Below are 20,459 nucleotides of genomic sequence, written 5' to 3' on the forward strand. Positions count from 1 at the left end.
CTATTTTCCTAGTTATTTGCATCAGTGATTCTTGTGCATGTTCATCACTCAGATTATGTGCATCAGTACACCGACTCATGCAAACAGATGCACGACAAGCCAACAAAACTTTTCCAATGTGGTCATGACCACCACCATATACTGGTGCTCTTCTGTTGCTCATTGAGGCCAGGGCTGAATTGGCACTTTTGAAGCCAGGGTTGATTTGGCACTTTTGAAGCAAACAAGAAACAATAATTAACTAAGTCATTTATTTTTTTGACCAGTACAACTTCTCAGTTTTGCCATAACCACTGAAGGTCAAGTTTCTCTAGCATAGGCAACCACTGTGAAACTTGGCCCTCTCTTCACAGACTTTCCGGCGTCACTAAGTTCTTTGAGACTTCCCACATTTTCAACGTTTTTCCCAGTAAGTGGATACATTCCTAATGAGCGCTGAAACTCCCTTGAACGTCCTCGAAACGTCCAGGACATCCACAGAATATCCTTGGGAGTTTCAGAATGAGCCCACTGCGCCTGTGCGTTCATGACAGTAATCCTTGTTTGTTTTTGTGGTGCACTCACCTCCGGGAGAGAGGCAGGCTCGCTCACAGTCACCCTTCGACTGGAACCTGTTGGCGTTGCCCTCACAGCCTCCATAGTAGAACTGCTCACAACGACCAGCAGCCATGTTGTAGTACCAGTGCACGATGGTCGCCCGACACGGTCCCTCCTGCTTGGGCAGGGCACAAATGTCCCGGGACACTGGGACGGGAAACGAAAGGGAGGGAGAAAAGGCACCCTCTTCCAAAGCGATCATCCATTTCACACATTGCCAAGCTTGCCACCAACGCTATAACTCTGTTTCTCGACATAACTGCATGGACCTCAGAGGTGAAGTCCGTCTGAGGTGCGTGCTCCCGATTTACAATAATTTTTTTCTCTAATCGCATTTCTGCTGAAAAATAAGAAATAGAAGCAATGGCCAAAGATGACAATTAAAATGCAAAAGGCAGTTCGACTCCCACACGGAAGCCGTGTTCACCCAACAAAGCTTCCATGTGATGAACAAAGCTCCCATGGGGAAGCGGGACGTCAGTTACATTTCAGCCCCAACTTTTCATCACTGTCCCTATTCCCCTTGCTACTGTCATGAATTCCCTACATGGCCAGACGAGATGTTGTCAAACCTTCAATTTAATCATATTCCTCGACTGTTTCATCACAACAGGCAATACAGTCCCATCATCTTTGGCAGCTAGTTGGCTCAGTAGTTTCACATCTTTATCAGTAGCTCCTTGAGATATATGAAGTCTGGGCTAGTGTTCAGCAGTGATTCTATCAAAAGCTAATGCCTTTCTCTTCTATCACTGGTCTAAGCACCGTATAACATTAGTTTTGACCCTATGGCACAATGGGCTTTAGAAATGAAACAAGATGAAATAAAAAAACAGGTAACTGTAGAAATAGTAACCCTTGGAGTGGTTAGCAGGCTTAGCGAGTTTTGTACTGGCCCAATACCGGGGTACATATCTGGATATGGGTAACTGGTAACCGAAACTGCAGATGCACGTATAACAGAACCAAGAATCAGTTCTTGTTATGGGCTGCCTCTGACACTACCATACCGACAGCAATGAGGTGATGTGCTCTAACACAGCTCTGATATTACAAGCTATCATTTGCAGATCATTTTATATTCATCAGAAAACATTTAGCGAGAACCATTTTACTATGCTGCCAATCACTGCAACAGACAAGACAGAAGTGCAAGTGATTCAGACAAAAATGGGCACGAATGGCTCGAAATGCAGTTATACTGTACTCATTTGCACAATGAATGCAATCCCTTCGTTGGCAGTAAGAAAGTACAATTATTTTTTACATGCATATTAGGTGAATGCACACATTTTTTTTACACGCGTTTTGTTGCCAACGATAGTCTATGGTAGCAGGTACACTTCTTCTAATGGGGAAACAACAACGCGATAATATAAGGCCCTCTCTCCAGATCATTTATAAAACAGTGCACAAAAAGACATGAACAACAGGAAGAGACAAACAAATTGGCTCAGTTGACCTTCTTTTTTTTTGCCCAAGCTTTTACCTTAGCCTCTCTCCAGAATATCAAAACTATAAACATCACCCTGCATGGTGAACTTTCAATAAGATTAGTCCACGAGGAATCCAACAAACAATACAAATAACACCTGGTCACAAAGAAAAGATTTCTCCATTTGATCTTCCATGTTAAGGATTGCAGGAACTTGCTGTGCTTCGGCTTCACACTGAATTGTTCAAACGAAAACTCTCAGTGAGCTCTTTTTGAACTAAATTATGGGCCACTGCTACGCGAGTTAGGCGAACATGCTATGCATGAAAATTTTCATTATGCTCTTGAGCACAGGAACCCTGCTGAATAGTGCATTTTGTTTTATTTAGAAGGTGAGTTGTGGTGGTTAACGTATGTGGTGGATCAGCCTAATCTCTGTCCGGTTTTTACCGCTTCAAATTTTTCAGGACATTTTACTCTGCACAATGAATACACCGCCCAACTTTGTTTAGATTTGTTTGGGAATAGAAAGTGCGTTTGTTATGCGAGTAAATAATGTGCGTTCATTATGCAAGTAAATAAAAAAGGTTGCTTCAACCATAGAAGCTCGTCATACAATCAACCATGCAGGTGTGGCAGACTTACCGGCCACCCTGGTGGAGTTGCACATGCGCTCGCATTGCTCACGAGTGTTGAAACGGTTTCGGTTGCCCTGGCAACCTGTGTAGACAAACTCCTTGCAGAGCCCCTCCATATAGTCGTAGTACCACTTGCGGTCTTCCGACAGGCACTGGCCTACCTTCTTGGATAGGATGCAGATCTCTGCACACCAATGCGTGAAAGTTAATGACAAGCTCAAAGCACAATGGGGTTAACTTTCCTTCAGCAGCTGCACATCATCATCATCATCATCATCGTCAGCCTGACTACTCCCACTGCAGGACAAAATCCTCTCCCATGTATCTCCATTAACCCTGTCCTTCGCCAGTTGCGGCCACTGTATTCCCGCAGATTTCTTAATATCATCCGCCCACCTAACTTTCTGCCGCCCCCTGCTACGCTTGCCTTCTCTTGGAATTCACTCCGTTACCCTTAAGGAACAGCGGTTATCTTGCCTTCGCACTACTTGCCCTGCCGAAGCCCATTTCTTCCTCTTGATTTCGACTAGGGTGTCATTAACCCCCATTTGTTCTCTCACCCACTCCGCCCACTTCCGATCTCTTTACGTTACACAGCTATACATAACGAAAAAAAAGGGGGGGAATATACTGCTATACAAAAGGCCATATACAGGTTGATTCAATATTAAAAGGAGCACATGATCCGCTCTCAAACAATGATTACCCCTCCGAATTCGGAGGTCGTGGCTTGGGATCCACCTGTGGCATTGTGACGTTCGGGCCCGGCGCGTTGCAGGCGAGTACCAGCGAACAAACAGCCTACACAGAGTCCAGTGAACGACTGACTTCATTCATGTTCGCGCGCTCCGCGAACTGCGCAGTTAAGCTCAGCAATGGGGCGGTGTCGCCATCTGTTGGACTCTTGGCCAAATACGACAGGCATGTTTATTTTTTTTTTGTTTTCTAATCAATTATCTTTGAGCGAAAAATAATTTCACTATCAATTTCCCATTGATCAACTCCACAGATTAAAAAAAGAATAGAAACTTTCTCCCATGCTCTCTGGCTGACTGTAGGCTCCCTTCGTATGTCCATGACATATGTATTTTAAAATTCAGAGTAGAAATAACAACATAACATGTCCTTGTGTGCAAAGCAACTGTTCCCTTTCATATTGAAGTCACCCTTGCTTCACAAAAGTAGCAGAAATATTAAAGTGCTGACGATTACTGCTAGCAGTGTAGGAAATCTTACTGGCAATGACGGCAGCAAGTCGACAGCATAAGCAAAGAAGAAAATAACCTCAAAAATAGAGATAGTGATTCACAATCCGCACCTGAATAACAAACATATTCCAGTAAAGGCTGCCTAAGTGATCACACATACTCATGACGCAATCATTGCCCACTGATAATATGCTCACAAATGGTGTTGAAATGCTCTAATCAATCTAACAATTCCTACAAAGAAAAACAGCAAGTGTGTCTCACACAATAAGCATTACATCTGTCACCTTTTATGAGAGGTTAGATAAGCAATGATAACTAATGTGGCTGTCACATCAACGAACAACACGTTTTTCTCTGTCTCGCTGAAGCAAAAGTGCATCTACAGTAAAGAACCCTGAAGTGACTGGTGAGATGCTTACATGCACAAAAGCTCACCCTGTGCACTGAGAGAGACGCATCGTTCGGAGCATTCTTCTTCGGTGGCAAAGTTGTTGGCGTTACCCTGACAGCCACCGTAAGTGAACTGCTTGCACCGGTTTTCCTGCCGGTCATAGTAAAACCGTGTATATGAGCCCCTACAAGATCCAGGCGCAACCGACTGTTCACATGGGTCTGGAAAACAAAAAGTGGTACTTTTAACGTAGTTAATCTGAGTAGGTGTGCGAAAGCATGTGTTTGGCCTGATTTCCTAATGGTTTTGCTTTCCTCGGTCATCGGCGCGTCTGGCGACGATATCAGACTCAGGTTAAGCTCTCATCGAGGTTGAGCTGATTTGATCTGTTCACGCGCGATGGAAGTTTATGAAGACAACGATGTGCAATACACAGCACGAGAGTGCGTTGCAGTTTAACACAAAGCGTGATCGGCTGCGGCGATAGCACAGTGCTATCGTGCAATGGCCAGCGAAGCTGATCTGTTCGTGCTGCTGCAGGTTTGACACCCAGTCATGGCAGTACCTATTTATATTTATTTTATTTCTTCATGGCCCAAGGTCACCCTCCAGGTCAAGCTTCACACAAACTCAGTGAGCCAGTTAGACCTCACGATGTAATGCTTTTGCACTAAAATTAGCGACCAATGAGTGGGCTTGCCTCTTTGAGCAAAAGTTAGAACGCTTGCAAGAAGTCATTTAAAGGCAGAGTTGCTTAATCCTCAGCGAAAGGCATAGCTAGGGGACAGTCAGGGAGGCTAAAGCCACAACCTCCCTTCCCTTCCAGGAATCCCATCATCATCACCACCATGATCACTGGCGTTAGATCACATCCACTGTGGGACAACGGCATGTGCTATTCACTCCCCCCCCCCCCACCTTGCACTAACGACACCCATCTTACTGCCTCAAGCTTCCTAATCTCACCCACCCACCTGACTCTGACGCCCTTTACTACCTTTGTCTTCTCTTGGAATCTAATCTGCTACCCCCCCCCCCAAAAAAAAAAACAACAACAACAGCAGCCATCTATTATCAGAATAGCATGTCTCGCTCAGATCCGTTTTTATACTCTTGATTTTTTTTTCTCAGAAGTGTACTCAACCCGAATAAAAGACAACTCAGTATTCTCATCATTCCCTTCCCTCACGTAAACTCTGGACATAGCTCCTCTGCCCACCAAAATGTTTCTAGCTGCATTAGTGTTCTAAGGTGGGCAGCTTGTACAAATAGTATACAAGATGTAGGAAAACGAAATTCAACAGAATGATACTTAACTGTTTTACTGCTAGTACACATCTGCTCAGAAGTTTATCAAGTGCACTTCAGTTTTTGTGCGATAAATTTATTTTTCTGCTTTCATAAATGCCTCAAAAATTTTTTTTATGCGCCCATCGCATTTTCCACAAGCCCTTTTTATAACTCATTACTTCAGAAAAATTCACTCCACTCAATGACTTCAAATCGGAGGGGGACTGGTAATTAGTTCAAATATATACAGAGTCAGTGCAAATAAACAGGAGATTCAAATTAGCGACAGTTGATTGTACACACCATGGCCGCTTTTGGTGGCCCACATCACCCACGTGTTGGGCAACTACCATGCCGTGCCTCGACATACACACCCACTTGAACCAATGACCTTGTCCTGGAGTACATACTGACCCTTTGATGGTTGATGGATACGGCAGTGACATGGACATTGATGATTGTGTGTTCGAGGTTTCACACCATACCGAAAGTAGGCACTTTTGTGGTGTTGGCCTCATGTCTTGAGACTCACAAAAACTGCTTTGCAGAAGAAATAGGTACTGATTTTCTCTCTCTTCAGCATGTCTTGTTATTTACTACCTTATTTGCTACCTTGCTTGCCTAGTCTTGTAGAGGTGAACAAAAGCGATTTTTATCTTGATTAGCACTTTCTCATTTGTTTCATTGGCAGCATTCTTGTGACATTATCATGCTCCACTTTGTTCACTCAGTTTACACCGAGGAGTACAGCTGTACGTGGTCATTTCGTTATGGCTGCACATGCGGTCTACTTTTCTGGAGATGACAGTGATGGGTCTTCCAACTTGGAAGTACTGGCCGGGTACCAAATCTGAATCTGAAACTAGCACATACAACACATATAGCACATTGAGCCCGACAAACCCGCAACAGCAGCGGATGTGAAGTGACAATGCTCAGTGAGACTGAAATACAGTCTCTCCTAGTTTTTTTCCGTGTTTCTACCAATTTTAGTAGTTTTTTTTCAGTTTGAAGCACCAATGAAAGAAATATACCAAGGGGCACATTTTTTAAGAAAAATCCAACCTTCAAAAGGTTGCAATCGACTCTCCCACTCTCCACTGCACACAGAATTCAGTTACCTTTGGCACTTGCCCTTCAAGCCGCTCCTGTGAAACAAAGTGGTTTTCTATTTAATGTCATACAAAGAATAAAAAGGAAAAACTTTTCAAGAAGTACAGTTAAACCTCATTAAAATGAAGCTGAAGAGGCCTGGTGACTGTTTCATTATAGCCGTAGCTTTTTTATAGCCCGCGTTGAGCAAGCTTACCAGAGGAATCATCATTCCTTCATTATATCCAATATTTCGTTATAAACCGTTTCATTATAACGAGGTTTGACTACATAACTGCTCACCCAGTGTCTCCTGATGCAGACAGGTCTGTTCACAGAAGTCTTTGCTGACAAAGCGGTTGTTGTTTCCAAGGCACCCTCCATACATGAATGACTCACAGGTGCGAGTTGATGCATCGAAGTACCAGTGCTCGTACTGGCCATTGCAAGGGCCTAGTACCTTGGGGAGCTGGCAGACATCTGCAGGAGGATTAACAACAATATAGAGCAAGTTTGTACTTGTCAGAGTTCTCTCACATGCTTTGCTCTGAAAAAAAAAACACCTGAAGGTTTTTTTTAAAGATTTCAGAGTGACAAAGGCATCAGCAATAGCTATGCTATTTAATTATTTCACCACTTGAAGGACTAAATGATTTCCAACTTTTCTTGGAAGCTGCTGCTTAGCACCGTGCAAATAAAAAATGAAGCTAATTCAGCTTGAAGTCAGGCATACACCGGTCACTTCCTCACCAGGTCCTTCCGGTGTGACACAGGTGTTCTCGCACTCCTCTTCAGAGTTGAACCGGTTTTTGTTGCCGTCACAGCCACCATACCAAAACCGGTTGCAGCGGCCATCAGCAACGCTGAAGAACCAGTTCACTGTGTAGTTTCGGCACGGGCCAAGGTCTTCGGGCAGGCCACATACGTCTGAGAAATGGCAAAAACTTAGGTGCCTATGAAGAGTCCACAGCACGAATACTTGAACATAGTTGGAAAGGTAGGATTACCATTTTTCTTTCTAGTCATTTATATCTGAAACTAGTTCAGAACTGTGACTTTTATAGCATTGAATTGGGTCTACTCATCAATACACTTGAAAGAAAAAAGACAATCTGAAAAGTTTTTGCAACCAGTCCTCAATCAATTTCAATCAATTTTATTTCCTTAAAAACCCCTTTTCAGGGGCATTACATAAGGGGTGGGTACAACGTTTGGTGCGACAAGGTAATCATGCGTTATGATGATGACAAAAAGGTGTTAGCTCTGCGTGCGAAGTTCGCGGGACAGCTTATTGTTGCAATGTCAGCAGGAAGGCCATTCCAGTCCGCGGCGGTGCGTGAAAAAAATGAAGCTGCGAAGGTGACTGTGCGTGCACGTGGACGGCTGATCTGGAGTTGATGGAGAGTGCGGTGAGATATGCGTGCCGGAGGGACCATGTAGGGTGCAGTTCGTAGATGGCTGTAAAAGAACTTGTGAAATAATAAAAGACTGGCTGTGCGGCGGCGCAGCTCGAGTGGCTGTATGCCTGAAAGCGATTTCAGATATGTAACACTCGTGCTGTAATGATATGAAGAATGAATAAATCTGACTGCGCGGTTTTGCAAAATTTCTAATGCGTTGGTTAGATAAGCTTGATGTGGATGCCAAATGGGTGATGCGTATTCTAATTTCGATTTCACAAGTGTTTCGTAAGCTAATAACCTAACATGCATGGGCGCATCGTGTAGATGACGTTTTAGAAAACCAAGGGATTTGTTAGCTGAAGAAATGATGTTAGTTATATGCGTTTTCCAGGAGAGGTCAGCGCACAAGGTTACGCCTAAATATTTGTATGATTCTACTGGCAGCACGGGAACGGAGTCTATGTGATAGAAGGGCACGAGCGGGTTACGGCGGCGATGAAAAGAGAGTACGTTGCATTTGTGAGGGTTAAGCTCCATTAGCCAAATTTTACACCAATCCCGAATCTTGTAAAGGTTGTTTTGGAGAGATAATTGATCAGAATTGTTATTAACTGCTTCATAAATAACACAATCGTCAGCAAACATGCGAATTTTACAAGACACATGCGAGGGCAAATCATTTATGTATATTAAAAACAAAAGGGGACCTAGTACGGAACCTTGAGGGACGCCAGATGTTACAGGAAGGAAGCTGGAAGTGTGTTCATTTACAAAGACGGACTGAGTGCGGTTAGTTAGGAATTCTTTAATCCATGCAACAACATTAGGATCTATATTAAGGTTAGATAACTTGTACAACAGGCGTTTGTGGGGAACTTTATCGAAGGCTTTTTTAAAATCAAGAAATATAGCGTCAGTTTGCAGGTTAAGATCTAGGTTGGCATGCAAGTCATGAATAAAAAGGGCTAGTTGAGTGTCGCAAGAAAAGCCTTTCCGGAACCCGTGCTGCGCAGGATGAAAAAAATTGTTCGAATCCAAGAAGGCAATGACATGGGAGAATATGACGTGTTCCATTAGCTTGCAAGGCACGCTTGTTAAAGAAATGGGGCGATAATTTAATGGAGAATTTGTGTTACCGGATTTGAAGACTGGAATGACCTTCCCATTTTTCCAGTCACGAGGAAGTTGGCCAGAAGAGAGTGACTGCTGAAATAGCAAACATAAGTAACTGGCACTGGTGAGTTTCGTATTCTTAAGAAATTTGGCGTTGACATTATCGAAACCGGCCGAAGATGAAAGTTTCATTTTATCGATTAGTGACAGAATTCCCGATGCGTTAAATTCAACAGGTGACATAACATTATAAATAAAAGTGTTTGGCACAGAAAACGGGGCATCATATTCATTAGTGAACACTGATTGAAATGCAACATTGAACATGTGAGCACACTCTGCATGACTAAGCACGTCTCCTGCTTCATTTGTGACACTGATATCGCCTTTGTGTTTTGGGTTGATGGTGTCCCAGAATTTTCGAGGATTAGTGTGTAGTATTCGGGTCAAGTCTTTGTTAAAAAAGGAACGTTTGGCGTTCCGAGCAGATGAATTATATGCCTTTTCGGCTGCGTAATACTTGTCCCAGGCCGCCTGGTTAGTTTTTGCTTTGGCTGCGCGAAATAGACGCTTCTTTCTATTCTCCAAACGTTTTAGCGTTTTAGTGAACCATGGTTTCTGTGAACTCTCTCGGAAGGTGAACTTAGGAATGAACTGATCAGTTAGTTCAGTAATTTTCTTCTTAAATATATTCCAATTTTCTTCGATAGACCGAATATGAAAATTAGTTCGGAAAGATTGAAAGAAAGCGTCTAGTTCACGATTAATCTCTGCGTAGTCACCCTTATCGTACAAACGGATCGTCTTTTTAAAAGTTTGGTTCCGAAGCGGAGTTAAGGCTATATCGGTATGAATTACTTCGTGATCGCTTATTCCAGGAAGAATCGTGACTGATTTAACACTTTCGGGATGACTGACGAGTAGTAGGTCTAATATGTTAGCGCTCGTTTGTGTTATTCTTGTTGGCGCCAAGATAACTTGTGTAAGGCCAAAGTTCAGGCACACTTCTATGAAATTTTTGGCTTCCACCGTGCCTGATGCTGAAGCAGTGTTAGTACTCCAGTCAATATCCGGGAAATTAAAATCACCAAAGAGAAGTATATGCGACTTTTGATATTTAGCAGTAAGTTCACACAGCAAGTTAGTAAGTTTCTCTGAAAAGTCCGGAGTACAATGCGGGGGCCTGTAACAAACACCGAGAAGAACCGACTGAGGAGGACAACGGCAGAAAAGCCACATTATTTCTAGATCAGACGAAATGGAAATGATTGAAAATGGTAAATCATTAGAAAAACCAATGAGCACTCCTCCGCCACGAGACCCCTGACGGTCCTTACGAAAAAGCTTAAAGTTAGGTAAGTCTGCCAGGACCTCATTGTCGTTAATTTCGCTAGTCAGCCACGTTTCAGTTAGTACGAAGATGTTGCTATTGGACGAACGAACAAGACTCGAGATTTCTTCCCGCTTAGAAATGAAACTGCGGACATTAGTGAAAAGTACGGAAAAAGAAAGAGTAGACTGAGGTGACTGCCGGGACGCGGGCGTGGGGTGAGGCTGTGGGGTGCTTTTTCTAGATGGCTGCTATGATATTTCCTTAACAGTTTCCGAGGATTCGTCATAAACGTACCGTGCGCGACCGATAAACAAGGTTTTATAGCTCAGTTTATAAGCTGTAGATTTGGTTTTTGCAAAAGTGATAAGCTGTTTTCGGGCCTTCCTAACGGCAGGCGAGAAGTCTTTGAATTTTTTTCCATTAGACAGAATTTCCAGCTTAGTTTTGTGGGAGTGAAATTTTGCGATTATTGGTCTGGTTTTTCCAGCTGTGTGACGGCCGAGGCGATGGGCGCGCTCGATATCGTTTGAAGCAACTGTTATATCTAAGGTAGTGGAACAAAGATGGATTACAGCTTCCTCAGATTGTGTGTAAGTTTCTGCGGGGTCATTATCAGGGATACCATAAAATATTAGATTGTTTCGACGTGACCGGTTCTCAGCGTCGTCAACACGAGCCTCAAGGTTTTTTATATGAGCACACATTTCTGTTGTCGCTGTCTCCATCGAGTCTAGTCGCGACTGCAGCTCAGTGATAAGTTGGTTTTGTGCCTCAAGGATACACATGCGTGCTGTTAAGTCTGCGATTGCCGTGTCAGTAGCCGTAAGTTGTTTTTTCATGTCTTGTATCTCTGAGAGAAGTGTAGATTGCCCGGAAGACAGTTTCTTTAGCTCAGCAAGCACGGTTTCAAAATCAGGTCCCGGGTTTGTTTCAATATCCCCAGCCAAAAGTAACAAGGATCGAACAACCTCAACGCATTCAACACCAATACAGACACAGCTCTGTGGGTTCGGTAGCTGTAGTAAGAGATAATTGCTAGTTTTCTTAGCAAATAGACTGTAGAAGTTACCAACCTGCATGATGAAGGCGAAAGGGTTAGACTGTGCGGTTGCACAGCCACCGAGCCCACAGAGTGGCGCGGACGGGCGTTGCTCCTTTATAGCTTCCGCTGTTGATGTCGCTCGCAGTTCCGCTTGCCAGGGGTAAGGTAGTGTCCAGTGCTGCCCGAGGGGCGGTCCGGGAAATGGAGAGATGATGGCTGCGGTGTTGCAGCAGGGGCTGTTGTTGTTGCTGGCATCGGCATGCGCGGAAAACACTGCGGTTCCAGGGCGCGCAGACAGCAGGGCGGGGATGGCCACGCGAACGATGAACAGAAAAATCTGCATGATGAAGGCGAAAGGGTTAGACTGTGCGGTTGCACAGCCACCGAGCCCACAGAGTGGCGCGGACGGGCGTTGCTCCTTTATAGCTTCCGCTGTTGATGTCGCTCGCAGTTCCGCTTGCCAGGGGTAAGGTAGTGTCCAGTGCTGCCCGAGGGGCGGTCCGGGAAATGGAGAGATGATGGCTGCGGTGTTGCAGCAGGGGCTGTTGTTGTTGCTGGCATCGGCATGCGCGGAAAACACTGCGGTTCCAGGGCGCGCAGACAGCAGGGCGGGGATGGCCACGCGAACGATGAACAGAAAAATCTGCATGATGAAGGCGAAAGGGTTAGACTGTGCGGTTGCACAGCCACCGAGCCCACAGAGTGGCGCGGACGGGCGTTGCTCCTTTATAGCTTCCGCTGTTGATGTCGCTCGCAGTTCCGCTTGCCAGGGGTAAGGTAGTGTCCAGTGCTGCCCGAGGGGCGGTCCGGGAAATGGAGAGATGATGGCTGCGGTGTTGCAGCAGGGGCTGTTGTTGTTGCTGGCATCGGCATGCGCGGAAAACACTGCGGTTCCAGGGCGCGCAGACAGCAGGGCGGGGATGGCCACGCGAACGATGAACAGAAAAATCTGCATGATGAAGGCGAAAGGGTTAGACTGTGCGGTTGCACAGCCACCGAGCCCACAGAGTGGCGCGGACGGGCGTTGCTCCTTTATAGCTTCCGCTGTTGATGTCGCTCGCAGTTCCGCTTGCCAGGGGTAAGGTAGTGTCCAGTGCTGCCCGAGGGGCGGTCCGGGAAATGGAGAGATGATGGCTGCGGTGTTGCAGCAGGGGCTGTTGTTGTTGCTGGCATCGGCATGCGCGGAAAACACTGCGGTTCCAGGGCGCGCAGACAGCAGGGCGGGGATGGCCACGCGAACGATGAACAGAAAAATCTGCATGATGAAGGCGAAAGGGTTAGACTGTGCGGTTGCACAGCCACCGAGCCCACAGAGTGGCGCGGACGGGCGTTGCTCCTTTATAGCTTCCGCTGTTGATGTCGCTCGCAGTTCCGCTTGCCAGGGGTAAGGTAGTGTCCAGTGCTGCCCGAGGGGCGGTCCGGGAAATGGAGAGATGATGGCTGCGGTGTTGCAGCAGGGGCTGTTGTTGTTGCTGGCATCGGCATGCGCGGAAAACACTGCGGTTCCAGGGCGCGCAGACAGCAGGGCGGGGATGGCCACGCGAACGATGAACAGAAAAATCTGCATGATGAAGGCGAAAGGGTTAGACTGTGCGGTTGCACAGCCACCGAGCCCACCAGTCCTATAACTGATCCAAGCTTAACAAAGTAAGCAAAAATTTAATAAGGGTGAAAAATTGAGACAAGTTAGTTGGCAGCTAAAGCTACAAAAAATGAGTTGGACAAGGCAAAAATTATGGCAAGAAATCAACTTCTCTGCCTGCCTTGCGTCCTCTTTGCTGACTTCAAGGGACACGGAGGACAATTTCATCCAATTTTTGGTGTCAATAAAAATTGGCTTTAAGGCTCTTTCTCACTATGCTGCTGTTTGTCCAGCAGCAAAAGATGCATTTGTTGCTAAGAAAATTTGATGACAAAATGGGACATTCTTTTTCACGCCACTCGATTAAAACTCAGGAAATCGAGGCTAAAAAGCTCTCTCGTGATCGCCATTTGGAAGTGAATGGTAATGCCCAGCCTATGAGATCCATGCTCAAAAGACTGCTAGATGCACCACAGATTGCTTGCAGGAATGGCCAGTGGCAGTGACACCTGTGTTTCATTTCTTGACCTTTTCTGCTTCACAAAAGCTCCTTTTTCGGTGAAAATACATAGTTCCGTTGTCATTACGATGCAGTGATCTATCGATACAAGCCAACGTCCATTTTTTCACCGTGTCATAGGCAAAGAAGATGGTACTCACTGGTGCTGACATTCCTGGCAGGGACAATGACCTTGTCCGGACAGCCCTCAAAGTGGCGTCCTCTTGAAGCCGTGACACCATCAGGGCAGCAGCCATATGCAGTTAGGGCACAGGTGCAGCCTGCGGCATCCGGACCCCGGGCCGGTGTTCGTCCATCGAGACAACAACCATGTGGATAGTGATGACAAGTGCAGCCAGACAGGCTCGGACCCGTGGCCGGCGTGCGGCCATCAGGACAACACCTGTACAGAGCACAACCGTGACTGTAATTCAGGGATCACTTGTGCCAGTGCTGAACAGAAGAAAATGGCTCAATTATTGAAAAATACTAGGGGTACTTAAGTCTCCTTGCGTGCTGTGGATGCGAAAGCCTTGTGCACTGCTGCTGTTTCCACTGGTGCGCTTGTGGTTGGTTGTGTCTCCAACGGACACTGAAACTCTCTTGGACCTCCTGTGGACGTTTAGGACATCTGTGGCATGTCCATGGGAGTTTCAGTGCCCATTGGATATGTGGTATTCTGTGCATTTGTGGAACTTAGTTCATGTTGGCCATCAAACCACACATCATTTGGATCTCCATGGGTTAATGAATATATTGTAATGACGAAGAAGTGCCCACGCGGCAGCGGGACTGCTCTCGGCTTCCTGTTGGTGCTGTTGGAACCGCTGACTGTCGGTGAACACCGTTCCGCGCTTATTGCTTTGTGCCGTGCTGTGTTTTGTGTTCTGTGGCCGAAAAACCCATTACAATATATGCATAATTGTTTTGGTGTAAGTTGGGTTTATGGGGTTTAACATCCCCAAGCGACTTAGGCTATGAGAGACGCCATAGTGGAGGGCTCCAGAAATTTGGACCACCTGGGGTTCTTAAACGTGCAGTGACATCGCACAGTACACAGGCCTCTGGAATTTTGCCTCCATCAAAATTCAACTGCAGCGGTCGAGATCGAACCCGCATCTTTCAGATCAGCAGCCAAGCACCATAACCACTGAGCCACCACGGCAGGTATATATGCGTAATTGGTCATTCTCTACTTAACATTCATAGATGGCAGAAACTCCCCGTGCCATCTATGGCCCAGTGGCTAAGAGACACGCCACTGCACTGGCAGGTGCTGTTCCTGCCATAGCCACTCATAGGGACTGACCAACCCACGTTGCTCTTCCCAAGCAACTTCTTGCACAGGTGGCGTGACGCTCCTCCGAATTTACCCGGGCTTCCTCCCATTGAATGCAGCTTGCGAAGTGCTACTCCAAACTTACCTGAGCTTACCCGAGTTGCTTTACGGATAGAAAGTGTAGACACTTTCTGCACATGTCACGCATGCGGCAAGTAATTCTCAAGCATTAATTGCATCGATTCACTTATTCAGTTTTACTGATTAAGCTATTCAATAACATTCATTCAATCAAAAGAACAGGGGTGACTTTCCACTTTCATTAACAGTAAAACAGAACTATATTACATTTGATTAAATGCAGTACTATATGATATGAGAGGTGCCTAACAGAGAAGGTGCGCAAATTCCTACAACTCATAACAACATTACCAGATGAACCAGCCATATTTGTGAACAGAAGTACTATGAGCTGATGGTAAAACTGAATACAGTAACAACACTGACATCCCACCAGACTGGGAATTGTTTTCGAGAGCAAGTAATGACAGCGAGGGACAAGCATTTTGATAAAAGATGATGTTTCGCAGGTTTCACAGTACGAATTGCGCATGGGCAAAATACCACGAGGCCGAAAAATCATATCTCTCCGCTATTCGTTACTCTAAATATACGTTTTTCCACTCAGACCTACCCAATCTGTTAACATCCGTTAAAAAGTAACCCAAGAAAATTTTGGCAAGTATAAAACCCACATCATGCAACTGAGATAACGCTCTCAGATGAGTCAGGTGCAGTCTTCACTGAAGCCGAGTGTGCCACCATCTTCAATGCTGCATTCGCATCGGTATTTAATAACAAGACTGAAAGGCCTTTTTAAATACTACATTCCCAAATAGGTTGTGCTATGCCACCAGTCATTTTCTTGTCATCGGGTATTTCGTCCTTAATAGAAAATATGAAGCTTTCATCTTCATCCGGTATTGACAATATTAACTCCAAGCTTCTGAAAAATACCAGGGATATTTCTGCTGAATTTTTATGCTTACTTTTCTCACAGTCACTTTCATCAGGACGAATGCCAGACGACTGGAAAAGTGGTAAGGTCGTTCCAGTCTTCAAATCAGGCAAGAAAGATTCACCTCTTAATTACCAACCCATTTCTCTTACAAGCGTACCCTGCAAACTCATGGAACACGTCATTTACACAAACATCATGACCTTCCTTGACTCTAACAACTTTTTTCATCCGTCACAACACGGTTTTAGAAAAGGTCACTCATGTGAAACACAGCTCGCTATTTTTCTTCATGATTTACATGCTAATCTTGACACTAACCTGCCGACCGATGCCATCTGCCTAGATTATGCAAAAGCGTTCGGCAAGGTACCACACAAACGATTACTACTAAAACTGTCATACTTGAACTTGCCTATTGATATTTTAAAATGGATAGAAGAATTCCTCGCTAATCGCACGCAGTTTGTCACTATTAACGATCACAATTCTAACTCCATTCCTGTCACATCTGGTGTCCCTCAAGGCTCTGTACTTGGCCCACTTCTGTTTTTAATTTATATTAATGACTTGCCAGGCAACATCAATTGTAAAATTCGCATGTTCACAGATGACTGCGTCATTTACCGTTCAGTTACTACCATTAATGACCAAAATTCTCTCCAGGAGGACCTTAATCGCATTCAAGAATGGTGTGACGTTTGGTTAATGGAACTTAACCCACATAAGTGTAAACGCATGTCTTTTCACCGCCGCCATAATCTGCTTGATTTCCCATACGTACTTAGTAACGCCCCTGTACAGACTTGTCTATCATATAAGTATATAGGTGTCACCCTGTGTAACGACTTGTCCTGGAGTGCACACATCACTAATATTATCTCATCTGCTAATAGAACACTAGGTTTTTTACGACGTCATCTCTGCCATGCCTCCGATCATGTAAAATTACTAGCATACAAAACACTTGTCAGATCAAAATTAGAATATGCCTCACCTATTTGGAGCCCGCATCATGCATACCTTATCAACTCACTTGAAGCACTACAAAACAGAGCAGCCAGATTCATTCATTCTTCATATTATTACGACATCAGTGTGTCAGGGTTGAAAGATAAATCAGGGTTATCACTCCTCTCAGTTCATCGTCGCATCGCCAGCGTTTGCTTATTTTACAAATTTTACCACAGTTCACATCGCTGCGGGCCCTACATCGTCCCGCCAACCCGCATATCTCATCGCACTTGTCATCTTTTCCAAGTTTCTCGACCACGTGCCCACACGGTTACTTTTGCAGCCTCATTTTTCCCCCGTACCATTGTGGACTGGAACAACCTTCCCAGCTACATTGCAGCCATCATGTGCTCCGCGACCTTCGCTGATAATCTCCATGCTCATTTGTCATCGTGTCAACACTTGCCGCCTACGAATATTGTACCCACCCCTTATGTACTGCCCCTCACCGGGCCTTTAAGGAAAATAAATGAAATTAAATGAAATGTGACCCCAAGCGTACATTTTCAGTGGCCATTAGAACAACTCATGACAGATATGTTTAATTCTGATTGGTCAGAAAATAATCACATGTGAGCTTGGAGTGGTCACACCAGTGACTTCTTTGTTATGACATACCACTCCTACTGCTACAACTGCTAATACAACGGTGACATCATAAACTTGTCAAAGTCTACCCGAGAGAAGAAACAGGACAGGACGCACCCAAAGAGCAGCTTCTCGCACTCGCAGCCCCTGCCATCTGGCCCCTGTGCAGCAGTGTGACGGTCAGCGCAGCAGCCGTAGGGCATTGCGGTACAGGGGCAACCACCGAAACCAGGACCCCGGGCCGGTGTTTGCTGAAAGCAGTTGCCAGAAAGGCATGCAATGAGCAAAGCACACGGCCAATCACACAGGAGAGCAAAGAACGGAATGTAATCTTCTCAGACGCTCAATAGATCTCAGTTATTCACAATATAATAGACAGTTATAACCATAACAGTAACTATACTACAGAGGCTGCTATGTCTAAAATCAATTTTAAAGGAATGTCTGAACTGAATAAACGCAGACAGCAATGATCTTTACGCCGCAGAAGACCTTCCCTGCATTTTGTGCGCACTTGACTCTCACTGTCACATCCAGCAATCAGAACTGGAATACAGCACAATACAACACAAAGCCTCCATTATGCGGATATCAGAAGTGCAGGTCTCGGGATTATTTAAATGTCAGCTTCATAAAAGTGCCAGGACTTGAGTTTAGCAGTCTGCAATAGGAAATTGTGGAGAATAAATTTCCTGGCCCCCTGAAACACTGCTACACTGTACAAAAGTGAAACGACGACAGCGTCCACATCTGTGAGAGACCGATCCTGTAGGAGTGATTCTAATCCCACAAAAGCTGATATTGATGCTGCTGTTAGCTTCAGAAAATTAACATACTCCTGGGTGCAACCTTATAGTACTCTCGTGCATACTCCATGTATGGCTATCCCCCAGCTTATACTGCTAACATTAGAGGGCAGTGCAAGAAATGGCGCAGAACAAAGAGGGGACACAGAACACAGGTCAGTGCCCATCTTGTGTTCTGTGTCTCTGCTGTGTTCCATGCCATTTTTTGTGCTGCCCTCTAATGTTTCAAATATGAACCAACTAATTCAAGATGAAATTTTAGTATATTGCTAACCCTGGCCACAGAAGATTGCTGACATTACGTGGTACGGTATGTCGGATATGATGTCGCAAAGTGACATGCAGGCTGTGAGGGATGGCATAGTCGAGAGCTCCAGAATTTATGCCATCTGAGGTTGTTCAACGTATGCTTATATTGCACAGCACTCGGGGGCTTTTGCATCTTGCCTGCTTCAGAAATGCAACCACCCGGCCCAGATTTGATCCTGCGACCATGGGATCAGTAGCCAAATGCCACAGATACTTAGCCACTGCTGTGGCTTTGTGCCATTGCCGGGACTGCTGAATCATAAGACAAGTGCTCTATCCAAGAGCTTGCTCTCCCTCAAGGCCAGATGTGAGCTCACAATGAGGAGAAGCTCCTTATCTGCCCACCTGGTCAGGACAGCATCCGTATGGCATGGTCTCGCAGCCACACCCGCCCAGGTTGGGTCCCCGGGCAGGCGTGCGCTGGTCAAGGCAGCAGCCAAATTCCATGATCGAGCACGGACAACCCGCCATGTCGGGGCCTTCAGCCGGAGTATAGTCGTCGGGACAGCAGCCGTAGAGCAGCCGTGAACAGATGCACCCTTCAAAGTTGGGACCGCTGGCCGGCGTGTACCTGTCCGGGCAGCAGCCGTATAGATAGTTGTGGCAGGTGCACCCATAATACCTGGCCATGGGAGAAGTGTGCAACAGTGTTAAACCGAATTTAGCTCTCTAGTAATCACGCAGCATGAGAAGAGGTTACATTTTTCTTTATACTGAGGGACACCTGTATTTACACTTGTACAACATCTTCTACAGTGGATTACTGTTAGTTTGAACTCATTTAGTTCAATGAACTAGTTTACTTGAAATGTAGTCAGGCCTGTCTGCACTAACTGTATTAGCAATTAAAGAAGTTGCCCATATTTCAAACTTGGCATAACTTATTTTCAATCTCCTTCTAGTTCGAATTATCAAGCGTCGACTCTAGAAGTGTAGATTTTACACCTCAATGTAAAGGTTTAAGACGTGCAGCTTAAGAGCAGAGCGTACACCTTTCCTTATATCGAGATTTGTGTTTTATGCCTCAATATAAGAGTCTAACATTGCACATTACAGGCATAAGTGCACACACACCTTTTTATGCAAACGTGTCAGTCACCTTTCAATCTGCGAGCTGCACATCACTTCTCATGTGTAGAATTACATGTAAAGTTTTTTCTCTGCTTTACATGTTTATAATGCCTCTCATTACATTGTGCATCTTTTCACATTTATACCACTTGTAGTGCCGAATGTTTCGGCTGAATATGTGTATTTTTCTTAATGTTTCATAGACATATTGAAGAAAGCTTTCTTCAGTAGTTTCTATGAATTCTTTTGTTACAACCAATGCATCCCACCGTGTGTGCTTTTCTTTTTCAGTTTTACTGTCCTACTATACAGTGTATGACCCAACCCATGAGGTAGATTACAAATGAATAAACAAGCAGAGAAAATGAAAGCACACCAGAGTAGAACACAGGCCATAGATCAAAATTGACAGGAGAGACGACTCTGCTGAGAAGCACACTTGACTAGTGCTCATCATGTTGTAGCTTCACTACATATTTTATAGACGTCCTCGCAACTTTAGCAGTGGTAGTGTTCCGGCTGGACAGGAACATGGCTAGCAAGGCAACAGTGCTCAAGCAGGTCGAATGATTAAAATCACTATGCTGTTGAGTATGTTTCACTTGTTGCTGAGGTAGGCATTTCCTACGGAAAAGACAGGTAATGCATCGATTCAAACTGCGAAGAGGGTGGTGAAAAGGAAAAGTGCACACAAATCGACATTGGTGAGAGGAGATGAGCATAGAAGTGAAGCACAGGAAAACACGGA

General features: G+C 45.1%; 2 protein-coding genes across 6 annotated transcripts in view; both read right to left on the reverse strand.

Annotated features, from left to right (window-relative positions):
* The window catches only part of LOC149331173 (uncharacterized), a 298,912-nt gene that overhangs the window by 105,009 nt on the left and 173,444 nt on the right, over positions 1-20,459 (reverse strand). The window lies entirely within an intron of this gene.
* LOC149331175 (papilin-like) overlaps positions 1-20,459 on the reverse strand; it is an 86,602-nt gene that overhangs the window by 40,880 nt on the left and 25,263 nt on the right. For 4 of the 5 annotated variants that reach the window (XM_089556363.1, XM_089556364.1, XM_089556362.1 and 1 more), the window contains exons 8-15: positions 18,986-19,262; positions 17,643-17,776; positions 13,788-14,029; positions 7,405-7,581; positions 6,958-7,134; positions 4,317-4,493; positions 2,678-2,854; positions 565-744 (exon numbers count right to left, since the gene is read on the reverse strand). In XM_089556363.1, the coding sequence (XP_089412489.1) occupies positions 565-744; positions 2,678-2,854; positions 4,317-4,493; positions 6,958-7,134; positions 7,405-7,581; positions 13,788-14,029; positions 17,643-17,776; positions 18,986-19,262 (1,541 nt within the window). The remainder of the gene's footprint in view (positions 1-564; positions 745-2,677; positions 2,855-4,316; positions 4,494-6,957; positions 7,135-7,404; positions 7,582-13,787; positions 14,030-17,642; positions 17,777-18,985; positions 19,263-20,459) is intronic. The other variant, XM_089556361.1, reaches the window with a different exon arrangement.

Source organism: Amblyomma mixtum, chromosome 8 (assembly GCF_055824585.1).
Source record: "Amblyomma mixtum isolate Tamu chromosome 8, ASM5582458v1, whole genome shotgun sequence".
Taxonomy (NCBI): Eukaryota; Metazoa; Arthropoda; class Arachnida; order Ixodida; family Ixodidae; genus Amblyomma; species Amblyomma mixtum.